The sequence below is a fragment of the Macaca thibetana genome, chromosome 16 (genome assembly GCF_024542745.1).
Source record: "Macaca thibetana thibetana isolate TM-01 chromosome 16, ASM2454274v1, whole genome shotgun sequence".
Taxonomy (NCBI): Eukaryota; Metazoa; Chordata; class Mammalia; order Primates; family Cercopithecidae; genus Macaca; species Macaca thibetana.
In genome coordinates this window covers 8,653,832-8,679,303 of record NC_065593.1, presented here as the reverse complement: position 1 = coordinate 8,679,303, position 25,472 = coordinate 8,653,832, and the positions used below count along the sequence as shown (strand labels likewise).

Genomic DNA, 25,472 nt, shown 5'->3' with positions numbered 1-25,472 from the left:
ACCAGTAAAACTGCCTGGGCCTGAATTTTTTTTTTTTTTTTTTTTTTTTTTTTTTTGAGACGGAGTCTCGCTCTGTCACCCAGGCTGGAGTGCAGTGGCCGGATCTCAGCTCACTGTAAGCTCCGCCTCCCGGGTTCACGCCATTCTCCGGCCTCAGCCTCCCGAGTAGCTGGGACTACAGGCGCCCGCCACCTCGCCCGGCTAGGTTTTTTTTTTGTATTTCTTAATAGAGACGGGGTTTCACCGTGTTAGCCAGGATGGTCTCGATCTCCTGACCTCGTGATCCGCCCGTCTCGGCCTCCCAAAGTGCTGGGATTACAGGCTTGAGCCACCGCGCCCGGCCTGAATATTTTTTTGTGTTTGTGTGGGGGGAGGGGCTATAATAATCAATAATGATTTAATAAACATATTGCTATTCAGATTTTCTGTGTTTTTTTTGGTATCAATTTTGGCAAGCTTTAGTTTTCAAGAAATGTATCCACTTTAAGTGTTTAATTTATTAGCACATATGTGTTAATGATATTTTCTCATTATCTTTAATGTCTAGAATATATGGTTATAACACATTTTTTAGTCCTGTTATTGATAAATTTTATTCTCTACTTTTATAATCAGATACTTTGGGAGGCCGAGGCAGGTGGATCACTTGAGGTTAGGAGTTCTAGACCAAACTCACCAACATGGCGAAACCCGTCTCTACTAAAAATACAAAAATTAGCCTGGCATGGTAGCACACGCTTGTAATCCCAGCTACTCAGGAGGCAGAGGCAGGAGAATTGCTTGAACCCAGGAGACAAAGGTTGCAGTGAGCCGAGATCGTGCTACTGCACTCCAGCCTGGGTGACAGAGTGAGACTCTGTCTCAAAATAAATAAATAAAATAAAATAAAATAAAATAAAATAAAGTCAGTCTAGTTAGGAGTTTTTCAGTTTTGTTGATCTTTGCAAATAACCAGCTTTTGGTATTGTTAATTTTTTCTACTACTTGTCTGTTTTCTATTATAAAGATTTCTGCTTTAATCTTTATTATTTCTTATTTCTACTTACTATGAGCATACTTCTTTTTTATCTTCTTATGGTAGAGTCTTCGGTCATTGATTTCAAACCTTTCTCTTTTTCTAATACAAGTATTTAAAACTCTAAGTTTCCCTCTAATCACTGCTTTAGCTGTATCTCATAAGTTGTAATACGGGTTATGGGAAATTGTAACATGAAATAGTCATAATATGTTGTGTATTTTTTATTATTCAGTTTAAAATGTTTTCTATTACTCTTGTGATTCTGTTTTGACTATGAATTATCTAGAAATGTATTGCCAAACATTTTTGTTAATAGCATATTGCTTTTGAGTAATAATTAATTCCAGTGTGGTCAGAAAATGTATTCTACATGATATCAATTATTTCAAATTTATTAAAACGTATTCTATGGCCTAGTATATATTGGTAAATGTACCATGTACACTTGAAAAGAATGTTTATTCTGCAGTTGTTGGCTGTAGTGCTAAACAAGTATTAATTATATCAAGATGTTTGATATTATCGCTCAAATCCTCTATGTCATTAGTATTTTTTAAATCTAATTATGTCATGTTGAGAGAGGAGTCATAAAATCTCCTACTGTCATTTTGAAATTGTCTATCTAGTCCTTTAATTCTGTCCATTTTTGTTTCGTGTATTTTGAGGTTCTCTTCTTAAATGCATATCCATTTATAATTGCTATGTCTTCCTGATGAATTCTCCCTCTTATAAAATTTCCATTATTGATCTCTAACAATACTCTGTGACTTGATGTCTATTTTATGTGACATTAATATAGTTATTCCAGCTTTCTTATGCTTGCTGTCTGTATGGTATATCTTTTTTCCATCTACTTACTTTCAACCAATCTGACAGTTTATATATAAAGTGTGTCTCCTGCAGACAACATATAATTGAATATGGCTTTTAAAAATTCTTTCTGATAAACTCTGTTTTATTTGAGCATTTCAACTATTAAAATTTGACGTAATTATTGACATGGTTGGATTTGGATCTACCATTATATTACTTGATTTTCGTTTGTCCCTATGCTTTCTGTTCCTATATTCCCCCTTTCTTGCCTTCTTTGGATTACTTGATACTTTTAGCATTCCATTTCAATTTATAGGGTGTTTTTAGTTATACCCTTTGTGTTCTTATTATTGGTTACAGTATAATCATTAATTATGACTATCTACCTATAGTTAGTATTATACCACTGCATGTAAACTATAGAAATTTGGCAGTCATAAGAAGTCCTTTATGTTATCACTGTAATCTGTATTACATTTATGTTCCTTAAGAGCATCGCAAGACAAAGTTATAATTTTTCCTTATAAAGTTATGTATGTTTAATTAAGAAGAAAAATAAATATTTTTAATACTTGTTAATAGAGTTACCATTTCTGACATTCTTTATTCATTCCTGAATATCTGTGTTATCTTCTGATATCATTTCCCTTGAGCCTGAAGAATTTACTTAAGCATTTCTAGTAAGAAATTATATTATTTTTTCTTTACCTGAAAGTGTCTTTATTTCGCCTTCATTCCTAGAGGACATTTTCTGTTCTGAGTTGGTAGATTGGGGGATGGGGTGTTTCTTTGTTTCTCTTTTAGTTTTTTATTTTCTAGCTTTCATCGTTTCTGAAGAGAAGTCTGTGGCTATTTAAATCAACACTTTTCTTTATACAATGTGTTGTTTCTCCCCCACCTGTTTTTAAGACTTTTCTCTTTATCTTTGGCTTCAGTCATTGGATTATTATGTATCCAAGTGTGGTTTTCTGTGTATACATTTGGTGTAGGGTTTGTGAGCCTTTTGAATCTGTACATATTTTTTCACCAATTTCAGGAAGCTTTTGTGATTTGGAAATTGTCTATTTATTCTTTTAATTCTGTCCATTTTTGCTTCATGTATTTTGAGGTTCTGTTCTTAAATGCCTATCCATTTATAATTGCTACATCTTCCCTCTTATAATTATGAAATTTCCATTCTTGATCTCTGACGATACTCTGTGACTTGATGTCCATTTTATGTGACGTTAATCTGCTCTACTTCAATTAAATTAAAACTTGCTCTATAGCTCTGCTGTACTTCTGGGACCCTAATTACCTAACATTAAACTTTTAGATATTGTCACACTGGTCCCTGAGGCTAACATTAGACTTTTAGATATTGTCACACTAGTCCCTGAAGCTCTGCTCATCTTTTTTTCATCTTTTTTCTCTCTCTTCTCCAGTTTGATCTATCTTCAAGTTTACTGACTCACTCCTTTGATATTCTTCTATTAAGTCCATTCAATAATTTTTTATTCCAGATGCCATATTAAGTTTTAATGTTTCTACTTTGTTTCTTTATGTGTTCTATTTTGCTGCTGAGATTTCCTATTTTTTGTCCATTTCTTTTACTTCATTGAACCTAGTTTGAAATAACTATTTTAAAGTATTTGTCTGATCATTTCAACATCTGACTCATCTCAAGGTTTGCATCTGTTCATCGTCTTTTCCATTTAGAATTGGTCACATTTTCCCAGTTTTTTGTGTTCGAGTATTTTAGAGTGTATTCTGGACATTGTGAGCCTTATGATATACAGACTCCGAGTTCTGTTGCAGTCCTCTGGAAAACATGGTTTTTATTTTAGCTGACGATTAATCCAAGTGGATTCAAACTTTAATGTATATGTATACATTATACATATACAATTATATCCCATTTTAAAAGTAGATGAGTCAGGGGTGTCCGTCAATATATACAGAGAACATGGAATATCCATGAGGAGGAGTCTGAATTTCCAAAGATAGAATGTGTTTGGAGGAGAGGGGCAGTGGGAAGGAGAACACTGTAAATACTGCCCTCAGAAGTTAATAATTCAATATTCTTTAATTTTTACCATTACATGTCTATGATACATATAATCTATTTGTGCTATAGATACATCATATTGGGAACATACTTATATTTATTTATAATATATAATTTGACAGTTTTACGGTGTTTTAACTTTTCTAAGATAAAGCACAACCCCAATAGGCCTTTGAATTCCCAGGAGAATTCCAGATTCTCATACTACTACCACTTATCAAAATGTCTTTACAAGTGCCAGACATTCTGCTAAGCAATGTGCATACACTGTTTTATCAAACTTTATAGCAACACCACCAGGTAGGCGTCGTTTTCATTTACAAATGAGGAAACTGAGCGTAAGAGATGTGAAGCAACTTGCTCAGGGATACACAGCTATTAAGGGGGTAGAGATGAGATTTGAACCTAGGTGGGACTCTGTCTCCCCTCTTGATATCACTGGTTGCCACCCAAGTGGAATTAGATGATATTTATCTTACAGATGACAGAGTGTGGAGAGAGGGAGTGTGGCACTGCGAAAATAACATGCGCTTCAAAGAGGAGACAAGTATTCTAATTCTAGTTTGGGACAGACTTACCGCAAAACCTTGTAACTTTCTCAGCTTCTCTCCTTCTTCTTCCACTGTGTCTGCAACAGAAATTAAAATGAACTTCATAATAATTTTCAGAACTCTTTTAGAAATAAAATGAGATGAGCTATGAATGTATAATGAAAATATAATGATTATAATGATATTTAGCCCAACTCACAAACTAACACTTCCTTTTCTAAGTTTTACAGTTAAGACTTCAACAAAGAAGGACTCAGGAACAGCTGGCTAACCAAGGCTTAATACCACGTGAGTACCTGCATCTCTTAATTACTGATGTACGTAGGGCCACACCATTTGGGAGCTGGAAAGTGCCTCAGAGGTCATTTAGTTTAAGCCAATGCCATGGTCTCCCAAGATCTTCAAAGCATTGGTATCAGCAGAAATCCCAGACCTTGGATGCTTTGCCCCAGCTGCTACCTACTCACCTGCAAGGGGCTCCTTTTAATGATACTGGTTATGCCTAAAATTCCAATGTAGTGGATTTGTTCTCAGGGTAAACACAATTCAGTATGGGCACCCCTGACTCATCTACTTTTAAAATTGGATATAATTAATATTCATTCCAGAAGCATCAATTACATCGTCTTTTTCTCACCTCCTCAGTTTCAGTTCTGTTTGGGGTATTTGAGTCCACAAGTAATTGAACATTGGTCAAGTATTTCCTCTCTAGAAGGTGGAGTGGCAATACCATTTTAGCATAAATGATATAATGTTGAATTACTGGCCACGATCTGGGTAAAAGAAGAAGGATTATTGTATATTTTAGAAGATATATTTTAAATTTTCTACCAATTCAGCAATGAAAGCTAATTCCTGATTATCTGTGGAAACAGAGAAAAGGGTACTCTGGATGAATAAGTCATGGGTGAAGCTGCACCAGGCCATAGATTCTAACTTCTTCTCCAATAAAATTTAAAAATCAAGATCTATAATGACTTGTGCAGAAATTCAGGTGCCTGGAAAATGCTGTTGTGACTGTTACTTCAGAGTTCAGTACACAACAAGCAAAAGTCTGCCCTTGAAAAACTGTAGTGTAGTTAGTTATATGGAAGCCCTATGTGTAGGTCTGTATAGTGTAGTTAGTTATATTAGTTAGAAAAAATGTTGCGTAGTTAGTTATGTGGAAGCACTATGACCCATGGCTGAACACTGGAAGTTTAGTCTTTGTTTCAGAGACAGAACAAAACTAAGAATTTTTCAAGCCTCTTGTTTTGTAATTCAAAAGTAATCCTTTGTTCGTGGCTGAGCTCTACAAATAGTAAACAGTATGTGACCTTAAACTGGGACAACTCTTTCAGAGGTTTGTGAAGTACAAAAGAAACAGCTCAGCCTGCTATTTCAAGGCTGTTTAAGCAACGTTGACAACTATGCTGAGAAAGCAAAGGAGCAAGTCGATGTGTGGCCTGTTTCATCTTAGCCTTTCCTTGGAGGTGCTAAAGACAGGGAGAAACCAAAGGTCTGCAGATGTCAGATCAGGTCAAGACAATTTCGCTCAAAGCTGATAATCTATCCCTTCACTGATGTTTCTTTCTCCTTAATTCTGGAAAGGCAAATGGAGCAGATGGACCCAGGACCTTTCCGTAAGCCCAAGTTGTACACACCTGATTTAAAGTTTGACTCATGTGCTTAAATACTCTGGGCCTGGGTCTTGCAGCTGGCATTTGGCTGAGAATAAATATTTTTTGAGGGATACGGGGTTAAATCTGAAAATTAGTAAAAACACCCAATGAAGATGGTAATTCACACTATCATACATTTTAAAATAACACCTATCATGTAAGTTATATAAGTCAAATGTTCATTTGTATAGTAGAGTCCAATGAAGATATAGTATTTTGTTCTGCAGGAATTCCAGAATCAAATAATATGCATATTAACAAAATACCGTTTAACTGAAATTTTGCATCTTTAGTCCATTGCATCATTAAGATAATTTCTAGAAAAAAAAATCCTACAAATCATGAAATAATAAAGCATTTTAAAATCACACACTATGATGAAGGCTTTCCCCAATCTTCAGCTACCTCCTCTCAACCAGGCTTTCCAAGGGTGTAGATTCTGCTACAGAAAAGTGTCCAAGTCATGACAGGTGCACACCGCAGGCCCCGCCTGTACAGATTTTTTCTACTTAGCTCTTCTCAGGAAGCTAGAGATAGGATGCGTCTCTTCACCTGCTGATGATTAGCCTCTTCAGCCCAGTGAGAGATTAAACATGCAATCTACATGCATTTCAGCAGAGCAATGTGCTTCCTCTGCCACCTAAGGAAACATGTCTAAATGCAAACGATTGGGAGAAGGAAAGAGGAACCAAGGGCCTCAGCAAGGGCCTCAGGATATTTTCAATTCAATATAATTTCAACAAATTTTATTATAAACCAGGCTATATACAGGGGACTGTGCCAGGCACTTCAGGGATAACAATAACAAGCAAGATGGCCCCTCAGAGAGAGTCAAGATATTAGGGAGAAAGCTGATAAAAAGCACACAGAAGCAGGCCGGGCACGGTGGCTCAAGCCTGTAATCCCAGCACTTTGGGAGGCTGAGGCAGGAGAATGGCCTGAACCCAGGAGGCGGAGCTTGCAGTGAGCCGAGATCGCACCACTGCACTCCAGCCTGGGCGACAGCACGAGACTCCATCCAAAAACAAAACAAACAAACAAACAAAACCATAATCCAGTGTGCAACTCATTACCTTACACAAGAAGACTTTATTTTTTCATTCTATTATTTACATTTTTTGAAACAGAAAGTGAAAGAAAAGGAGAAAGGAAAGGAGGAAAGAAAAAAAGTTAATATTCCTTAAAGCCTACCTAATTCTGTGATTTTCTAATTTTTTAATTGTTAAATCGTATGCACTATATATATGTGTGTGTGTGTGTACATATATACATATATATATGCACCGGCTGAGGCAGTGTCAAGGGTGTCTGCCCCATTTACTAGGCCCCTCCTCATTCCTTCCAGAAGCCCCCTGAGAATTCTCTCTGTAGTGCTGGTTCTCCTCAGAATAGAGTTTGAAAACCCCTGACCCATCCCAATCCCTGTTTGTCTTTCTTGTTCATGAAACTGAGGTTGAAGAGGCCTAAGAGATTTTTCCAATGTCCCAAAGCCTAGATCTCATGTGGTCTCATTTTCTACAGTTTCATTTTTGAGAATGTAAACCCATGCCAGATAAAATTATTCATAAAATCTCTCACTTTATTCATAAAATTTGAAATAGTTGCAATCTTTTTAAACATGTCGTAAATTGTCAAAACTCAAAGCTGATGGCTAAGTGAACTGTTAATTGTCCTTATAAAATAGCAATACTTTTTTTTTTTGGGGGGGGGGGACAGAGTCTTGCTCTATCACCCAGGCTGGAGTACAATAGCGTGATTTCAACTCACTGCAACCTCCGCCTCCTGGGTTCACACCATTCTCCTGCCTCAGCCTCCCGAGTAGCTGGGACTACAGGCGCCTGCCACCACGCCTGGCTAATTTTTTGTATTTTTAGTAGAGATGGGTTTCACCGTGTTAGCCAGGATGGTCTCGATCTCCTGACCTCGTGATCCACCCGCCTCGGCCTCCCAAAGTGCTGGGATTACAGGCGTGAGCCACCGCACCTGGCCAGACTTACTATTTTTAACTCATCAACAGAAGCACCTGCCGAGAATTAGTTGTGAGTTTTACATTAGGTTAAATCTTCAGGGCTTATCCACTAGATAACATGCAACTCCCTCCTATTGGGGAGGAGCTGAGACCAGAACCTGTGTCTCCTGATCCCTGCCTAGGGTCCTTTTCTCAAACGTTCAAAATGAATCGCTTGGCCTTTAAAAACACTTACTTATATTGCTATCATAAGGCATTTTACGGCCAAAAAATTCAGTTAGAACTTGGAAAATTTAAAAAGTGTATCATGTGAAAATGCCAAAGATAAACCGATGATTTAAATGCAATGGCTTCAAGTTCTATATCATAATCTATGCTTCGCCGTGATGAGCATCGAATGAAAGATTTCACTGACTTACCTGTATGGCAGGTCTCTCTACAATGGCATTCCAAATTGATAATTAAATTATGAGGCTCCTCCCCCATTGACTCTAATGAGGTGAATCATGTGTAATTCTAGTGAAACTAATCCAAATGGATTGAAATTTTCTTCCTTCCCTTTTCCTGGGCATGCATCCTGCAGGTTTGGAGCTTGCTGCAGAGTAATAAACAGTCGTTAGCAACCAGCAACAAATTCTTTTTTATAATCCTCGTGAATCACTTCTCTTAAACATTCGCTTTATTCTTATGTGTGGGCATTATGAGTTTAGGCTAATTTCCCTCTTTATGTGCTTTGAATGAATTTTAAAGGCACCATCTCTTGATTTTTAATCATGACGGACAGGGTTCTGAGGCCAGGACAGAATCACCAGAACAACTTTAAATAGCAGGTAAAGGGTTCTCAGTCCAGGTGCATTTACAATGGCAGTTGTGAAATTCACATTTTCAAAATCGGCGTGAAACCTTAATGAAATGTCCTCTCAAAGTTAACTTAGAAATATTACTTACAGGACTTATTGTTTAGATTTCTCTCCAAAATCTCACCTCTAAATCTCAATATGGAGATTTCAAATTGCCTACTTCGCCATCATCAACCAGGATTCATAGGAAATGGTTTCACTATCCCTCCCTTTTGGGCTCAAGGTTGCAAGAGGACATCAGGGTTCTCTACATTCTTGTGGCATTAGGACAGAGGCCACCTCCTTCCCTAGACCTGTTGGGCCTGTTCATTATTTCTTATGCAGATTTTCTCTCCTGCAACTCTTCTCCCTGGGTATCACTCTCCTGGGTAAAATTTTAAATAACACCATTTTATTCCAACCACTTCAGAAGACTTGATGTGGAAAGATGACCAGCCATGTAAATCAGACTCAATAAACTGGTCATAGAGCATTTCAATAAATATTTATTAATCCTTTGCTATGAGAAAGGCTCTGGGGAACACACACAGAGAGGTCGGACTCAACTTCTGTTTCAAAGTGCTTCCAGTCTAGGAGGGGTCCCAAACCACCCCCATTTAATCATCTCATTGAATAATTTTGGACAACTTTGCACCACTACAGAAGAATGGGTAGCCAGGAAGATTGAAAGAAAAATCACTTTTTCCTCTCCCTCTCCCTCTCCCTCTGCTACTAAAGTGAATCTATGGTGTTTCACCCAGGGGAGAGATGTAAGAAGGTTTAATTTATTCTCCTGGAATACAGAAGATGAGATTAGGGAGCTAAAGTGGATTTGAGAGGACACGGGGCCCACAGAGGCTGCTACGTGTCCACAGAGTCTCAGAGAAAGCCGCTGCTGGCCAGAATGAAATGTCTGGGCAGCCTAGTTCCATGATCTGATCAATGTAAATGAATTTAAAGATACAATGAGCTGTCTATGAATGGTGCTGCCTTTATTTTTTTTGCAGACTAATCCAAGCTACAGCAGCCACATACTTACTGCAAAACCTTGGTAAATCCCTGAATTTTGTGGTACTTCTGAATAGCAAGAAGAATGACCGGGGCAATTCCCGCACCCCTATCACATGCAGCTTCACGATAGTTTTGAGAAGTTGACCGGACAAAGTCTCTCTTCCTTTTCTCAGTGCATTCATTTGACTTGGCTTTTCCCTACACCCTACCACACACTGTCGGCTGTTTGAGCAGTACACGGCGCAAGGGAATGAATCTGTCTGCCTCTTCCCTTCTTTCTAACATCTCAAATTCAGAGATAGAGAAAGGTGCCCTGGATTTTCATGTCAATCCCATTTGGGTCAAAAATCTTACCTTCCTTCTTTTCCCCCCATCTCTCCTTCAATTTTCCCATTTCCCTGTTCCTTAGAAACTAGAAAACCAGTCATTACAGGCACACTTTGAATTCGTCCTTGTACCCTCCTTCTGAGAAATTCCAAAGCATTCACAGATGTTGCATCAAATTCTCCAAGTGCACTAGCCAGGTCTTGAACATTACAAAGCTACACTAGGAAATGCACTGTTTTCAGACCGTTAAGACTATCATTGGGGTAACAGACCCTTAAGACTATCATTGGAGTACTGAACTAGCAATTTTTTTCCAAGCATAAAAGAAAATATAATCTCCAAAGCATTATCATTATGCATAGTATGTATCCTGTTTGGAAAAAAAAAAAAGTTCTTATGACCCGATTTGTCTTTAAAAGCAAGATGGAGAGAAGACAAGCATGAATAAGCCCATTTTTATAAGTGGGAAAGAGAGAGCACAGGAAAACTCTCAGGCCTTCTCCAAGTTATACCAAAAGTAGATGGTAGAGCAAGAGCAGAGCTCAAATGGATGGTTCCCAAAATTTTAGCCACCCGGGACTTCTTCAATTCTACCCAACACCGCCATAGGTTTTACGTTTAAAATAGCGTTGTCTTCCCTGTCCCCCTAAAGAATCCTACATACATTAATTATTAATCCACGCATTTTTAAATAGTTAATGTTATGTTTTTAAGTTAATTTTCTAATTCATGGTATATAAATTTACCAGCTAGTGCTTGTTGATGAGAACTACCGTAACTAAACCAAGTCTCTATGATTCCGGGCAGGAGCAATGAAAAGTGACAGCTTTGTGAGTCTAAGCAGCCTTTCTCCGGGCAGACATACTCTTTCTCTTCAGCTTTTTGAAATGCTGAAAATCAGTCCTGGTCATTCATTGCTCCCGTTTGGAAGTCCTAGGTTCCCAACACCCCTAGATCTAGATCCACTGGACTTATAAATCCCATCACAGCGGTTCTGAAGCTTTTGCATCAGAATCACCCAGAAGGCTTGTTAAAACACAGATTCCTGGGTCCTACTGGCAGAGTTTCTGATTCTGTGGGGCTGGGTTGGGGCCCAAGAATTGGGATTTCTCTTTTTCTTTTCTTTTTTTTTTTTTTTTTTTTGAGACAGAGTCTCACTCTGTCACCCAGGTTGAAGTGCAGTGGTGCGATCTTGGCTCCCTGCAACCTCTGCCTCCTGGGTTCAAGCGATTCTCCTGCCTCACCCTCCCGAATAGCTGGAATTACAGGCTCCTGCCACCGTGCCCACCTGATTTTTGTATTTTTAGTAGAGACAAGGTTTCACCATCTTGGCCAGGCTGGTCTTGGACTCCTGACCTCGTGATCCACCTGCTTCGGCCTCCCAAAGTGCTGGGATTACAGGGGTGAGTCACCACACCCAGCCAAGAATTGGGATTTCTAACACGTTCCCAGTTGCTGAAGATGCTGGTCCGGAGGCTGCACTTTGAGAACGCTGCACTCATTGATGCCCTGAAGTCTCTGGCTCTTTAATTCTGCCTCTTGGTCCTGTTAGTAGCAATGGATCTGGGATTGCTCCAAGCCTGCGGCTGAATGGTCCCATTAAGAGAAGTCAGGGCCTGCACCAGGCACAGCCCAACACCAGGTACCGCCCTGCTTCTGCTGCCAGAGTTGCCCAACTCCAGGGACCCTACCCTGTGCTGAGGAGTGAGGCCCCTGCCTTCACTGAGTTCTCTGTGGCTCCACGGCCTGTTTTCTCCTTTTACTGGGATCCTGCTGGAGGCATGAGGTTACGGCGGAGAGCAGAGGACCGCAGGAAGACTGTTCTTATCTCGGAATCTTTTTTCTAAGTTCTAAGTAAGCAAATGTTTATATGCTCGGCTGACCCAAATTAGCGAGAGCTTTGGGGACAGAAATAGGAATAGCCTGCAACAAAACTCTGAGGCAAGAACACAAATTCCCTCGTGAGGAGCCATTAATCTTCCTCCAGGGGGAATGAGTTAGATGTGTGGCTGATTGAATTTACAACAGTATTTTAACTCAAAATCACATGGAGTTTTTTAAAAATGTAGAATCCAAATTCCTTTTCAATCTTAAATGTCAAAGTTCTTTAAATACAGAATGTTGCCATTTGATACTCCCCAGGCTGGCAGCAGAAGTGGTTTTTTATGTATTTTCCAAAAAGCCAACTGAGAGGTGGGGAGCTCCATTGCTTTTGTTGGCCTTCATGGGAGGTGGCTAAAACCCACGGTCTCTGCGGTCACTGAGAAGGCAAACCTCAAGCCCAGGTCCATGGCAGGATAGTTTTCCATGGTGTGACCTCAAGCCAGTGCCCCATAGAACACCCCTTAACCTCTGAGGAGAAGAGCATGTGGTAAAATACAGCATGTGGACCTCTCTGGCTTTCCTCCCAAGTCCTTGCTAAATGGAGATAGTTTCTTCCACCCTGTGGTAGAAGATTCCAGAAGACCTTTGTGCTCCTGGCATCAGGGAACTGGACCGTGTGAATCATCTCCCAGGGGAGTTATTAACACCAAGAAGTGATGAATTGTAGCTCTATGAAGCTGAGATACAGGAAATACAGTGTTTCTTAGAACAATTAATACGCTTTGCTAATAAGCATTGAACAGCCTCAGAGACATGAGAACCCGTTAAATTCCTCCTAAACCCCAAGCCCAATTAAAACCAATTGTGTTTGGAATGTCAGAGATATCCCAAGATCTATTCATGCTATTCCCTTCGGGGAGTTTCTAGATGAAAAGGGTATGCTATTCTTTTTAACCACTTAATAAGACTACACGAAGATCGATTCCTTTTCGGGGTTATGTAAGTAATTAAACTACACCAATATGCAATACCTAACTAAATGATTACCAGGAGACAGGACAGAGGAAGGAGCTATTGATAGAGATTGTATAGATCCGCAATGGCCCACTGGACTTCAAGCAGACTTTGTATCATAATCTGGTTGCTTAAGGGGAAAGGGAGTTGCTTTGCAGAACTCCCTCGACATAAATTCCACCTGCGATCAAACGCAGGCAAAGGCAAGCCTTGTTAAGGATAATGACCAGACCCAACTCAAAGAAAATGCATGAGCAACACAGGACAACTGCATATAAATTTCTCAGAATCACTGAGTTGGGAGAAATGGGAGAAAAGGGTCATCTAAAAAGGGACGTTTTGCAGAGAAGCTCATTTTAAGAGTACAAAGCAGAAAGCAGAGACAACTGTAAAACAGTTTCCAGATCAATGGTATTCAAGAAGCGTGTTCATTTTTTTTTTTTTCTATAAGAAGGGAAGTCTCTTAATCTTTGGTCAAAGTGAGAAGGATGCCTGTCAACTATTTTTGGCACAAGGAAGCCAGATGGGGTAGTTCTGCAACATTGTTAATGTTGGGGGTGAACAGGGAGATTTATAGAGAGTGTGACTTATTAACTCCCCAAGCAGCATCCTTAAAGAGGATACTAGGGCCAACTACCATTATGGTAGCCACCGTGACTACAACTATGTCTGCTTGATCTCCAGCAAACCCTGCTGAGAACTATGTCCAGATTCAGCATGGTCTTAAGGGTTGAATGAGGCATGTGTGCACACACACGCACACGCACACGCACATACACACACTCACACACACACACACCCTGATCTGGTCAGAAACCTAACTTTTGTGCTGGCCAAGATTTGGAAGAATATTGCATTGCCTGCAGCTTATGGTAAACCACTGTTCGAGTCATATTGGAACTCTGGATCGAGTGATTCCTCAAGTTGTCCAGACATACAATTCAGGGGGAGAAAAATCAATGCAAGTCTGTAACTGCTAATCCACCTTATCACTTATCATGAAAAGTGATTATTTGTGGCTCCTGATTGAGATTGTTCTAGATTAGGAAAATCAAGGCAAAATGTAGAGTTTTGCAAAATGATGTTCTACTTCTTTGCTCAAAGGAGTTTATTAAACCCCCATAAGAGGTGCTATGAAGTTGTGATGAGGAGGAGGTCATGGGAAGAGAGTGAAGGCTGGCATTCTGTCCAGGTTGTTCACAGCTGACGTGTGTTCTGTACGACTGACCAGTGCCTGTGTCTACTGATTGTTAATATTTTACATACCACACCTTGAAAGAGGTTAGAGTTGTCACAGGACCTATGTTCCCAGCCCTAATTGATCCTGAGCTAGTCAATCAATTTCTGTGGACCTCAGTTTCCCCATTCTGTTCACTGTTGGAGTTAACTTCCCTGTCTCCAAGGTTCCTTCCAGCCCTCAAAGTTTGATTCTCTGCTTCTCACTCAACACCCTCAGTTGCATGTTCCTGACCTACCAGCCACACACTTTATCCAGAGTACAGTCCCTTCCTCCAAAGCACCACCCCACCCCACAGACACAGACCACAGTCATCCCCTGAGCCTTTTGCACTCTAGGACAGAGCAAAGTCAAAGAGGGTGTTAGTTACCCAAGTCTACACCTCTCCCTCAAACCAGAGCATTCTTTTGTTTTCAGCTATCCACCACCCCTTCTGTTTCCTCCAGAACTTGGAATGCCCTGCCTCCATCACTTCTCTTCTTGTTGCACATCCTGCCTCTGCTACTCCCCCTGTTTGAGGCTTCGATTCCACTTCCTCTGTCTCCTATGGCTTCAGGGCCGCTGGTGTCCTCCAGGCCTGTCCTCTCTCATTGCTTGTGGCCTAATAAAGGCAATCACCTCCCTACTGTGCATAACTCAGCAAGCACACCGGCAAATTCTGCGATACTGACCGATGCCCATAACCCAGTCTCCACTCATGGTTTTGTGTGTCTGTTTCAGCACTGAAACGTCCAGCTGAATTCCATGAGCAAAGAAAACATTTGGAGAGCGACAAGGTAATTTTTGCACATGTCTTTACCCAAGCTTAGGCTACAGGTTATGAATCTCTGAATGCTAACCCTTGGCGGATGCGTGTAGAATTCCTACAACAAACTCAGTCAATTTGCCAGTCCCCTGCCCTCATATCATATGGAATCTGATTCCTATTAACCAGTAACTATAAAAATGGGATCAACTATGTTAGCTTTGAAACTCCTATTTTTTAGCTTTTTTTTAAAAAGTCCCCCATTTTTCTAATGTTGGAAGAAATTACAGTAAGGATGCACTAGAGTCAAAAACACTTTAGGGGCCGGGAGTGGTGGCTCAAGCCTGTAATCCCAGCACTTTGGGAGGCCGAGACGGGCGGATCACGAGGTCAGGAGATCGAGACCATCCTGGCTAACACGGTGAAACCCCGTCTCTACTAAAAAAATACAAAAAACTAGCCGGGAGAGGTGGCGGGCGCTTGTAGTCCCAGCTACTCGGGAGGCTGAGGCAGGAGAACGGCATAAACCCGGGAGGCGGAGCTTGCAGTGAGCTGAGATCCGGCCACTGCACTCCAGCCTGGGCGACAGAGCGAGACTCCGTCTCAAAAAAAAACACTTTAGAGAGGGAAGTGGAGTCAGCTTTCAAGCAGCCTTACCTTTTATTCCTGTCATTTTTTAACAACAACCAGATTTTTAAAAATCCAATTCAATGCTAAGGCATGGTTTATGCATACAGAACTTATCTGTGGCTACTGAAAGGCAAAAGGTTATTTGCTTTTTTCCCTTCTTTTTTTGTAGCATTCGAGGGTGAGATTCGGCATATATTCTGTACCTTCATAACAAATCTCTGCAACCTGAATTTGTCAATAACATGTTAATGAATACTATTTAGCAAGTATCAACACTTTGAGTGAGAAGGAAAGGTAAAGAGAGTATCTGCCTGCCGATGTTTCCTTGCCTGAGAGTGCTAGCTTTGCAACTTGTCTGTGGGTAGAGAGGAAGAGGAGGGATCTGCTACTCTTCAAAGTAGCTCCCAGGTGGCTGTGATTCCTATTACCTGGAGAATAACAAAGAACAGCCGACTCTTATCAGAACGGGAGTGATTCCCAGACCCCTCTCAGGGGGCCACTGGGAGATCCACTACAGTGAGATTAAAAATCCAGAACTAGACATCAGAAACCTGGGGTCCAGTGTTGGCCCTCCCACAGCCTGCAACAGCCCTACCGACAGTCCCATCAAGAAGATCACGAGACTGGGTAAATAAACTCTCTCTTCATGCCCATCCATCTCCTGGTGGGCCTGAATCTGTAGGCTTTACATGTTCACATGTCCTAAAAGAGAAGTCAGGCGAATAATGGGAAAGAGGCATACCTTGTCCTGTTATTTTAGATTTAGGCAATGTTTTAGCTCTGATCTTGGTTAATTTTGTGACTGTTTTCAGAGGAAATGGAGGCTGGGTGCTATGGCTCACGGCTGTCCCAGCACTTTGGGAGGCTGAGGCGGGCAGATTGCTTGAGTCCAGGAGTTCAAGACCAGCCTAGGAAACATGGTGAAATCCTGTCTCTACCAAAAATTAAAAATTAAAAAAAAAATTAGCTGGGCTTGGTGATGCATGCCTGTAGTCCCAGCTACTCATGGGACTAAGGCAGGAGGATCACTTGTGCCCAGGAGGTCGAGGCTGCAGTGAGCTATGATCGTTCCAGCCTGGATGACAGAGACCCTGTCTCAAAGAAAAAAAAAAAAAAAAGGCAATGGAATAAGATTGGTTATAATACAAGCAGCCTAGTATCCTGTTATAGTAACATTTCATTAACATGTACCAACCTGCCTGCCCCTGAAAGAGCTTTAGGTTTGTAGCCCTGACGTGGACCCAAGCTCTTCACCTTCTTATTTTCCCATCTAAAAATTATGGGAGAGGTCTTTGTAAATGTTCCTTCATCAAAATGTGAGACACCAAGAATATTTTCATGTTTCATTTATTATTTTAAAAGGTTATTTTCTCATGTGAGATAAATTGAGTTTTTTAAAAGGTAAAACTAGGTAATTCTCTTTGTTTGGGTTCTACAGGCTAAAAATTCCCTGAAGCGCAAAGCCAGAAACAGGTGCAACAGTGCCAACTTGGTTAATATGCACATACTCCAAGGTAAGCCTGCAAGAAATCAGACACCAAGAGATGCTATAGAATGGTGGGCCATTTTCCCAGAGTTACTTGTGTCTGTACAGTTGCTGAGCCCTCTTAAAAATCTCTATTGTCATTACAAAGTGGTAGTTTCAAGCAATCATCTAAGCCTTCGAGGCCACGTAGATAACCAAGTTGGGAAGCCGTAAAATGGTTTAAGTGGGTTAGAGACTCCGGCTCTGATCTCAGCTGTCCCGTCTCCTAACTCTAAGGCCTCGGCAAATCATATAACTTCTAGGAGTGCAAGGAACACGTCCAGCATGTGCTGACAATTATTACTAATCTGGATCGTCACTCGCTTTGGCAGGGGATCACGGTCCCCTCACTGCCTTTGTATCCTCCAGGTAATTGATTGCACTTTGCTGACGCCCTTACCTTCTGGTGTGCAGGGAATACAATCTGAGGAAATTAGTACTGATCAAAGCAGGCCTAGTGCTGCTTTAGGGCGCCGCCTCTGTGCTGGGGCGTGTGAGACAAGGCAAACAAACAACTAATTGGTCCCCATATTCTGACATCCGGATGCAGGAGGAGAGGCTTCTACTCCTGCCTGGTAAGTTGCCTTAACTGAGACAGAATCATTAGGGTGTGCCCACCCTAAAAGAGGTCCAACCCCTAATTTGATGGTTACCTATGAGATATTGTTCCTTGAACACACACTGTATTGGATGTCTGCTAGGAGCTGGCTGCTCTGCCAGGCCAGTGGGTTCAACGATGAATAAGCCACAGGTTTGTGCCCTCAGATGGTCTCACAGTATAACAGAGGACATAAGAATCACAGTTACAATCCAGCACGGAAGGAAAGGAAATGCCTGGTGTGGTGGGTGTATGGAAGAGGATCAGAGAAAAGAGCCATCGGAATCAGAATGGACAGGGGAGGAGGGAGGAAATGGGCTGGAATGTGAGGACTGAGCCAGGTAGAAAAAGATGGAAGGGTGTCGCAGTCTGAGGGAACAGCCTGCACAAAGCCTGAATGCTATTTCTCTAGAACGTGGATTTCCTTCCAAGACTGAACACTAGCTTTAAAGCACACAAAAGGCTCTGAAATATCCTGGAAATTGTGAACCTTGGTTCTTTGATTGGCATCATTGGTTATTTTTTTCTGGCTTTCCAAGACTAACCCTTTTTCAACCTTAAAGTAGGTGGGATATTTTAAGACGGAGAACTGTTTTCAGGGTAGGGAAGAGAAAGAGGCCAAAGCTGAAGGGAAGGCTGTGTGGGATGGAAGGCTTTGATCTGCACGAGGCAGCCAAAGGATGCCAGGTGTCTGGAAAACAGGGGAAAAAGGCCCTCAAAGGGAGGTGACAGAATTCTTACCTCCTTTGCAGTGGTGTCTACAAGCTTAGAGGCAGCAGCTGTGTCAGCACAAAAATCACAGCTGCACAAAAATCCAAGCGATGTCATTTTAAATGACATATAGACTTTTCAGGCCGGGTGCGGTGGCTCACGCCTGTAATCCCAGCACCTTGGGAGGCCAGAGCGGGTGGATCGTGAGGTCAGGAGATCAAGACCATCCTGGCTAACACGGTGAAACCCCGTCTCTACTAAAAATACAAACAATTAGCTGGGCGCGGTGGCAGGCCCCTGTAGTCCCGGTTACTCAGGAGGCTGAGGCAGGAGAATGGCGTGAACCCAGGAGGCGAAGCTGGCAGTGAGCCGAGATGGCGCCACTGCACTGCAGCCTGGGCAACAGAGTGAGACTGTCTCAAACAAACAAACAAAAAAGTAGGTGACACTAAGTGGGGATTTTCCTGAAACCTTCATTTTTTTGCACACTTTTTTAGCATTTTTCACATTTATGACAATGAGTACACAGTAATGTTATAATCAAAAAACATACGAAATGTTATTTCTTCCATCAATACGGTCTTGAATTAAAATATCAGGGTGTGAACTGCACCAACCCCCAGTTCAATTGCACGTCTCTGGTGCCTCCCATGGGGTCCTCTTTTGTCAACAGAAATTGGGAATTAGCTTCTTGGAACATAAAAGATCTGCTAGATACAGAATGACTCCTGCTGCCCAGGAGTTTGTTGTCCAATTTCAGAAGCAACAAGGTGAAGGGTTTGTGCTTGTAACTGCTAGAGGCAGTCAAAGCGAAAGGGATCTGTAAGAACAGGAAGAGTTAGGAAAGCCTTATGCTGGGACCCAAAAGTACGATGTTGGTAGTGGGGAGTGGGGAAGAAGTTAAAGGTGGGGAAAGGAAATAAGCCAGGGTGCAAAGGTGAATTCAAGACATAGAAGACAGAAGGAGAAGGACCAGGCCCTCTGGAATGGTAGGATTTGGGCTGGAGAGCCACAGGTCATGACAGGAGGTAGATGAAATTTGTAGCAGTCTTGAAAAACTGGATTGAGAGACGTGGATGGTAGGAAGCATCTTGTACGGAGGCACCAGAAGAACGGAGGGCTTTCTGAACATCAGTCCTGAGTTGGTACACAGGATGAGTCAGAAAGATGGCTGAAGGCCGGGCACGGTGGCTCAAGCCTGTAATCCCAGCACTTTGGGAGGCCGAGATGGGCGGATCACGAGGTCAGGAGATCGAGACCATCCTGGCTAACACGGTGAAACCCCGTCTCTACTAAGAAATACAAAAAAAAAAAATAGCCGGGCGAGGTGGCAGCGCCTGTAGTCCCAGCTACTCGGGAGGCTGAGGCCGGAGAATGGCGTGAACCCGGGAGGCGGAGCTTGCAGTGAGCTGAGATCCGGCCACTGCACTCCAGCCTGGGCTACAGAGCGAGACTCCGTCTCAAAAAAAAAAAAAAAAAAAAAAAAAAAAAAAAACAGAAAGATGGCTGAGACAGAGAGCCAGCAAGCTGCCCTTGCAAGGAACTGTAAGGGGTCCTTTGGAGAGGACATGGGCTTTGGTACGACCATTCTTTGGTTTAGAGTATCCACATTCCCTCCATTGAATGTGAAATGCTTTGAAGGGGCAGCTTCCACAGCCAAGCCTGTGGCAACCGATGCGACATCCTAGACCTCTTCTGTATGGAGAGTTCTAGATCAGTGCCAGACACAAGGTCTGGGGTTAGCAGGTGGTTACTAATAAAATAATGGGGCTAAGGGACTTGTCTGTAAATATCTCACTTTCTAGATTCACGAAGTTGAGAGTGAAGTTGCAAACTCTTATAGAATCTTAACTTACAGTTCTCCATGAGAACAAAGCTGGATTCTCCTCTGAGTTCTTCCACAGAAATAAGTCAGGGCCCAACCTAAAAAGGAAGTTTGGTGTCAGCTGTATCGAAGTGGATTTAAGGCTCTGGACGTGACCTTTCACACCCTCCAAATGATGAGAAACTGCCTGTGGATGAATTCAACTTTTAAAAATCCCTCTGTTTAATTAGATAACTGTTTCAATGGAATTTTTTTTCTTTCGCAACTGACCTGGACATTTGACTCAGTCGGTCACAGCCTTGACTAGTCCAAAATCCTTTAAAAGTCATACTAGTACTACTAATAATAACAACAGATAACATTTACTGCAGGCCTAGCCTATGCCGGTCACTATGCAGACGAAATGTGTATCCAAGTGCCATAGCTTAGGGTCAGGCAAGCAATACAGAGCCTGCAGACTGCTCGCTTACAAAAATCTCCTAATTGCACATTTTTTTCACAAATCCTCGCAAAGCAAGCGTCTCTAACTTTTCCATGTGCCTCTCGATTTGCCTTTATTTGGAAGTGTCTAGGCTTTGGTGATAATCCCTGTAAAGTGATGATGATTGCATCAAAAAATTATTAGGATGGTAGAGCACAATGTGACACAATCTTTTGTGACCACAAGCCAAAAAACAAAAGAGACGGAGAGAGAGAGAGAGAGAGAGAGACATCAAATTCTAGAACTGATCCTTTTCATTTCAACCCTTTAGCTTCCACTGCAGAGAGGTCCATTCCAACTGCTCAGATGAAGCTGAAAAGAGCCCGACTCGCCGATGATCTCAATGAAAAAATTGCTCTACGACCAGGGCCACTGGAGCTGGTGGAAAAAAACATTCTTCCTGTGGATTCTGCTGTGAAAGAGGCCATAAAAGGTAGTTAGAACACATGGCATGTCTCTTCTTGGTGCTCTTGAGATCTGAGGGCAGCCTGGAGCTCTGACATACTAGGACCTTTGGGGATGAGGGCCTCTCACCTGACAAGAGCCATACCATGGGTTGTTAGTCCAGTTAATTCTCCATAACCAGGGATCCTGGGCATTGGTTGCAACTCCCATTCTTGTACTCCCCAAGGCAAAGTCAACACAGGATAATTTTGCTCTAGTCAGGCAAGTTGAGAACCTGACCAGGTATAATCCTCAATACATCTCCCCTATAAGACGTCCTTTACTTAGGAGTCACAATCACGGTCCTCTTTAGCCTTCCTTGTTTAAAGAGAGGTAGACTATATCAGCAGAAAGAGCACTGGCCCCAGACTAGAAAACCCAGACCTCAGGCCCAGTTGCCCCAGTCACTTCACCTCGAGATGGAGGTGACAGTACCCACCCTACCCAGCTCACAGGCTCCTGGGACTGAAGTTCATGGTAAACAATGCATGTAAAAACTCTGACAGCTCTCACTTGCTCCACGAAGTCAAAGGACAAATACTCAAAAAGGAGACACAAATATTGATTCTGTTATAAACTGTATAAAATCATTTCATAGGCTTTTTGAACAACTGATACTAGGTGAACCCAAACATCCTGCCAGTACTGAATTCACTCATAGAGGCTTTGGGCTGGAAACCAGGAAAACTATGGTAACCGGGAGAAAGGGAGCTTAATTCTCCTACAGACACACTTAACTTTCTCCAGCTATGCCCGCAATCCGCTCTGAAAACTATTGGTAGATGTTAATAAGCAGAGTACATTTAAATGTTTTGACACATTGTCAAAAAGTATGTATAAGCGCATTTTATCCAAAACTAAGTTTATTATAAAACTTGTCGTCCAGTTTATTCACATTCTAAAATCTTGCTCTCACCCAGCGATTCAGAGGCCACATGAATTTTGCCTTTGGAACTGGTAAATATGAAAATATCAACTCCAGGAGAGGCAATGTACTCGTCTGTCAGTACCCACTTACATATCCCACTGTGATTTTCTCTCTCCTCTACTCTCTCCCTCCCCACTAAATATCTGGGGGCTTTGAACTTGGCCTTGAGTATTCAGGAGCGCACTGTCACCATCTTTACTCTGATAAGCTCTCGGGCAGGTAAAACTCTCCATCGGGCATCTCTTATTGTTTCTTAAAGCATTCTGCTCTGTGCTTGTACATGTATTTATTTATTTTTCTTTTGTTGGGTGCACGTACATTTGTGACTTATTTTTACACGATAGGCAAAAGGTTTCCTTTTAATTTGCATTCTTAGGTTTCTAGTAGATTATATTTTTCCTTGTGATTATGTATCATTGGCAATACTTGGCTTTTTATCTTCTTCCGTGCTGAGCATGTTCTCGCTTTACTGCTTTGTGTATGCTATTTATATAGGGAAAAAAATGCTAATCCTCCATCTGTCACAGGTATTTCGCATCCTTTTACCAGTTTGTCCTTCACTTTTAATTTTTTTATATCGTTAATTTTACCTATAGCAGTTCCTAATTAATGTATAGTCAAATCCCCTCATCTTTTTCATTATATTTTCTGAATTCGTGTTTATTGAAAGTATTTCCTAAGTCAAAAATATAGAGTTTATGCACTTAGATTGCCTTGTAATATCTATATACTTTTATTTTTACATTTAAATCCTTAGTGTGTCTGAAATTATTTAAGTAGTTGGTTTACGAGAGAGGTCTAATTTTTTTTGTTTATCACAATTTTGTGATCTGTTTTACATTTTGTGTTAATATCTGTCTTCACAAGTTTCTTTACAATTGTCTGATTTTTCTAATGTTTCATGGCTACTCTTGCAAGTATATTTTAAGTGAAAATTAGAATCAATTTTTTGTGTCATCTTCAATTCTATTGTAATTTTGTTTAGGATTGCACTGAATTTATGTGTTAGTTTATAGTGAATTCATATGTTTAAAATACATAATTTTATAAATTCTTCCACAGTATCTATCTCCACTTATTCATGTCTTTTTTTATTTCCCTTTGCAAAGTTTGTTGTTTTTAAGTAAAGTCATGTTGATTATTGCTCATATATGGGAAACCTATTAATTTCACACATTTATTTTATAACTGGGCAGTGTCAAAGATCTTAATAGTTCCAATAGTTTCTCAGTTTATCTTAAGTTGTCCAGGTCTAAGGGAATGGAAATTTGTTTTCTACTTCATTTTTATTTTCTGCCTTGGTACACTGGCTGGTACTTTTTCACAACAACATGATTAGCATATTATAGAATTAATATAGTTTCTAAAAGTCTATGTAGTACATTAATGAAATAAATTACATATAATGTTTATGTATTTTATTTATGAATATATTATTTATACATTATATACATTTTATACAAATTATATATTATAAAGTATAATATACTATATTATACAAACCAAATAATATATATCTTATATAAAAAATATCTATATCATATAGATGTTTATCTTATATATAAAACTATATGTATGAATTACATAAAGCACATGTTTATATTATACAATCAATAATGTGGTAATATATAATTTAATAGTTATTGTTAAATTATATATTACATAGCAGAATACTATTATTATTGGTACCTTGCCAGTGTCTCAAAAGTAATATTATATTATATTTATTATATTATATTAGTGCTGCCTTATGTTTTATATTATGTTATAATGTGTTATATTGATGATTACATACATTTTTGTTTTGTTTCTCTCTTAAATGTGGATTTTTCTAGTCACTCACATCTGTATATGATGTAACCTTTGGTATAGGATAGATTTTCTAAGGAAGTATTTCTCTATTCCTGTCGCAATAAGAGTAGTTTGCAAGACAGATGTTGAGTTTTTTTAAATGCTTTCAAAGCATTTCAAAAGATGATGACATAGCTTTTCTTCTTTGACCAAGTAATGTAGTATTGCTACCTTTCCTAATCTTCCTTGAATTTCTAGGGGAAAACAATCTCTCATAAATTTGGTTTTAGAAATTGCTAGTATCTTATTTGGGATTTTGCGTCTATTTCGTTATTAGTTGGGATAATGCTGGCTGGGGAGCAAACCACAAAACTTCAACAGTTTAACAAGAAAGATGTATTTCTTGCTTGGAAAGAGTTCAAAGAGGCTTTTCCTCCATGAAAAGCCTCCTTCAGTCTTGTTGCGCCACCATTCCCTACAGCGAGGGTGGCACTTTTTCTCAAGGGGGCAGATAATAAATACTTGAGACTGTCCCTGTCACTACTCAACTCTGATGTTGTAGCAGGAAGGTTGCCATGGGCAGTAAGTAAACAAATAGGCATGACTATGTTCCAATAAAACTTTATTTACAAAAACAGGCAGCAGGCACACAGGCCTTAGTTTGCTAGTCTCTGCCCTGGAGCTTTGTCATTCTCTGAATGTATCCAGGAAAGGGGGAAGGAAAGATGAGAAGGTTCATCCACTTGTTAAAAAAATCTCAACCTGGAAATGACCACATCACCTGCACTCACATTCCATTGCGAGAACAGTACATATGGCTGAGAAAGGTATTCTCTGGCTGAACAGCCATTTCCGGCAGTGCCTTTATATTACGGAAGAGGGATTCTAGCTTTTGATAAGTAGCTAGTCCTGTCTGCCACAATATTCATAAATGATGCTGGTCTATGTTGTTGTTTTATATTTTTCAGATTTAAATTCAAACCTACACATACTTCACAAGATAGTTTATAATTACCTTTTCATATTTTTTCATGTTCTGGAAGCATTTAAATATGATCACAATGAGTGGTTGCTTTAAAACACTGCTTACTAAAATCATAGGAAACCAAGGAAATTAAGAAACCAGTAGCTTTTTCAAGAGTAGTTCTTTGAGTTTTTTTCAATGTTGTCCATAATTATTTGTGCACTCAAATTTTCTCCTTAATTTGTACAACTTACCTATTACTAAAAAGTCTCACTCCCCTCCTGAATTTTAAAGTTATTGGCCTCAAGAAGTAGACAGTATTGGCTCCCAATTGTTCTAAGTTTCTCTGAAGAACCATGAGCACCCAGTGGAGGAAGGTAATTGCGGGAAATGAGGATGTATAAAAAGAGAAGAGGGCTAAAATGAGGCTCCCATGCAGTAGTATTTAAGATAGAAGCAGGGAATCTGTGACTAATAAACAGAAGGAATGGCTAGAGAAAGAGGCAGAGGATACAGTGT

The 25,472-nt window shown here is 40.4% G+C and overlaps 1 protein-coding gene across 4 annotated transcripts in view; it reads left to right on the top strand.

Annotated features, from left to right (window-relative positions):
• Positions 1 to 25,472, top strand: part of MYOCD (myocardin) — a 221,284-nt gene that overhangs the window by 152,655 nt on the left and 43,157 nt on the right. For 2 of the 4 annotated variants that reach the window (XM_050765608.1, XM_050765609.1), the window contains 5 exons: positions 4,652 to 4,717; positions 9,906 to 9,949; positions 15,032 to 15,087; positions 17,125 to 17,200; positions 21,098 to 21,259. In XM_050765608.1, coding sequence (XP_050621565.1) covers positions 17,185 to 17,200; positions 21,098 to 21,259 — 178 coding nt within the window. In that variant the 5' untranslated portion in view covers positions 4,652 to 4,717; positions 9,906 to 9,949; positions 15,032 to 15,087; positions 17,125 to 17,184. The remainder of the gene's footprint in view (positions 1 to 4,651; positions 4,718 to 9,905; positions 9,950 to 15,031; positions 15,088 to 17,124; positions 17,201 to 21,097; positions 21,260 to 25,472) is intronic. The other 2 variants (XM_050765610.1, XM_050765607.1) reach the window with 1 other exon arrangement.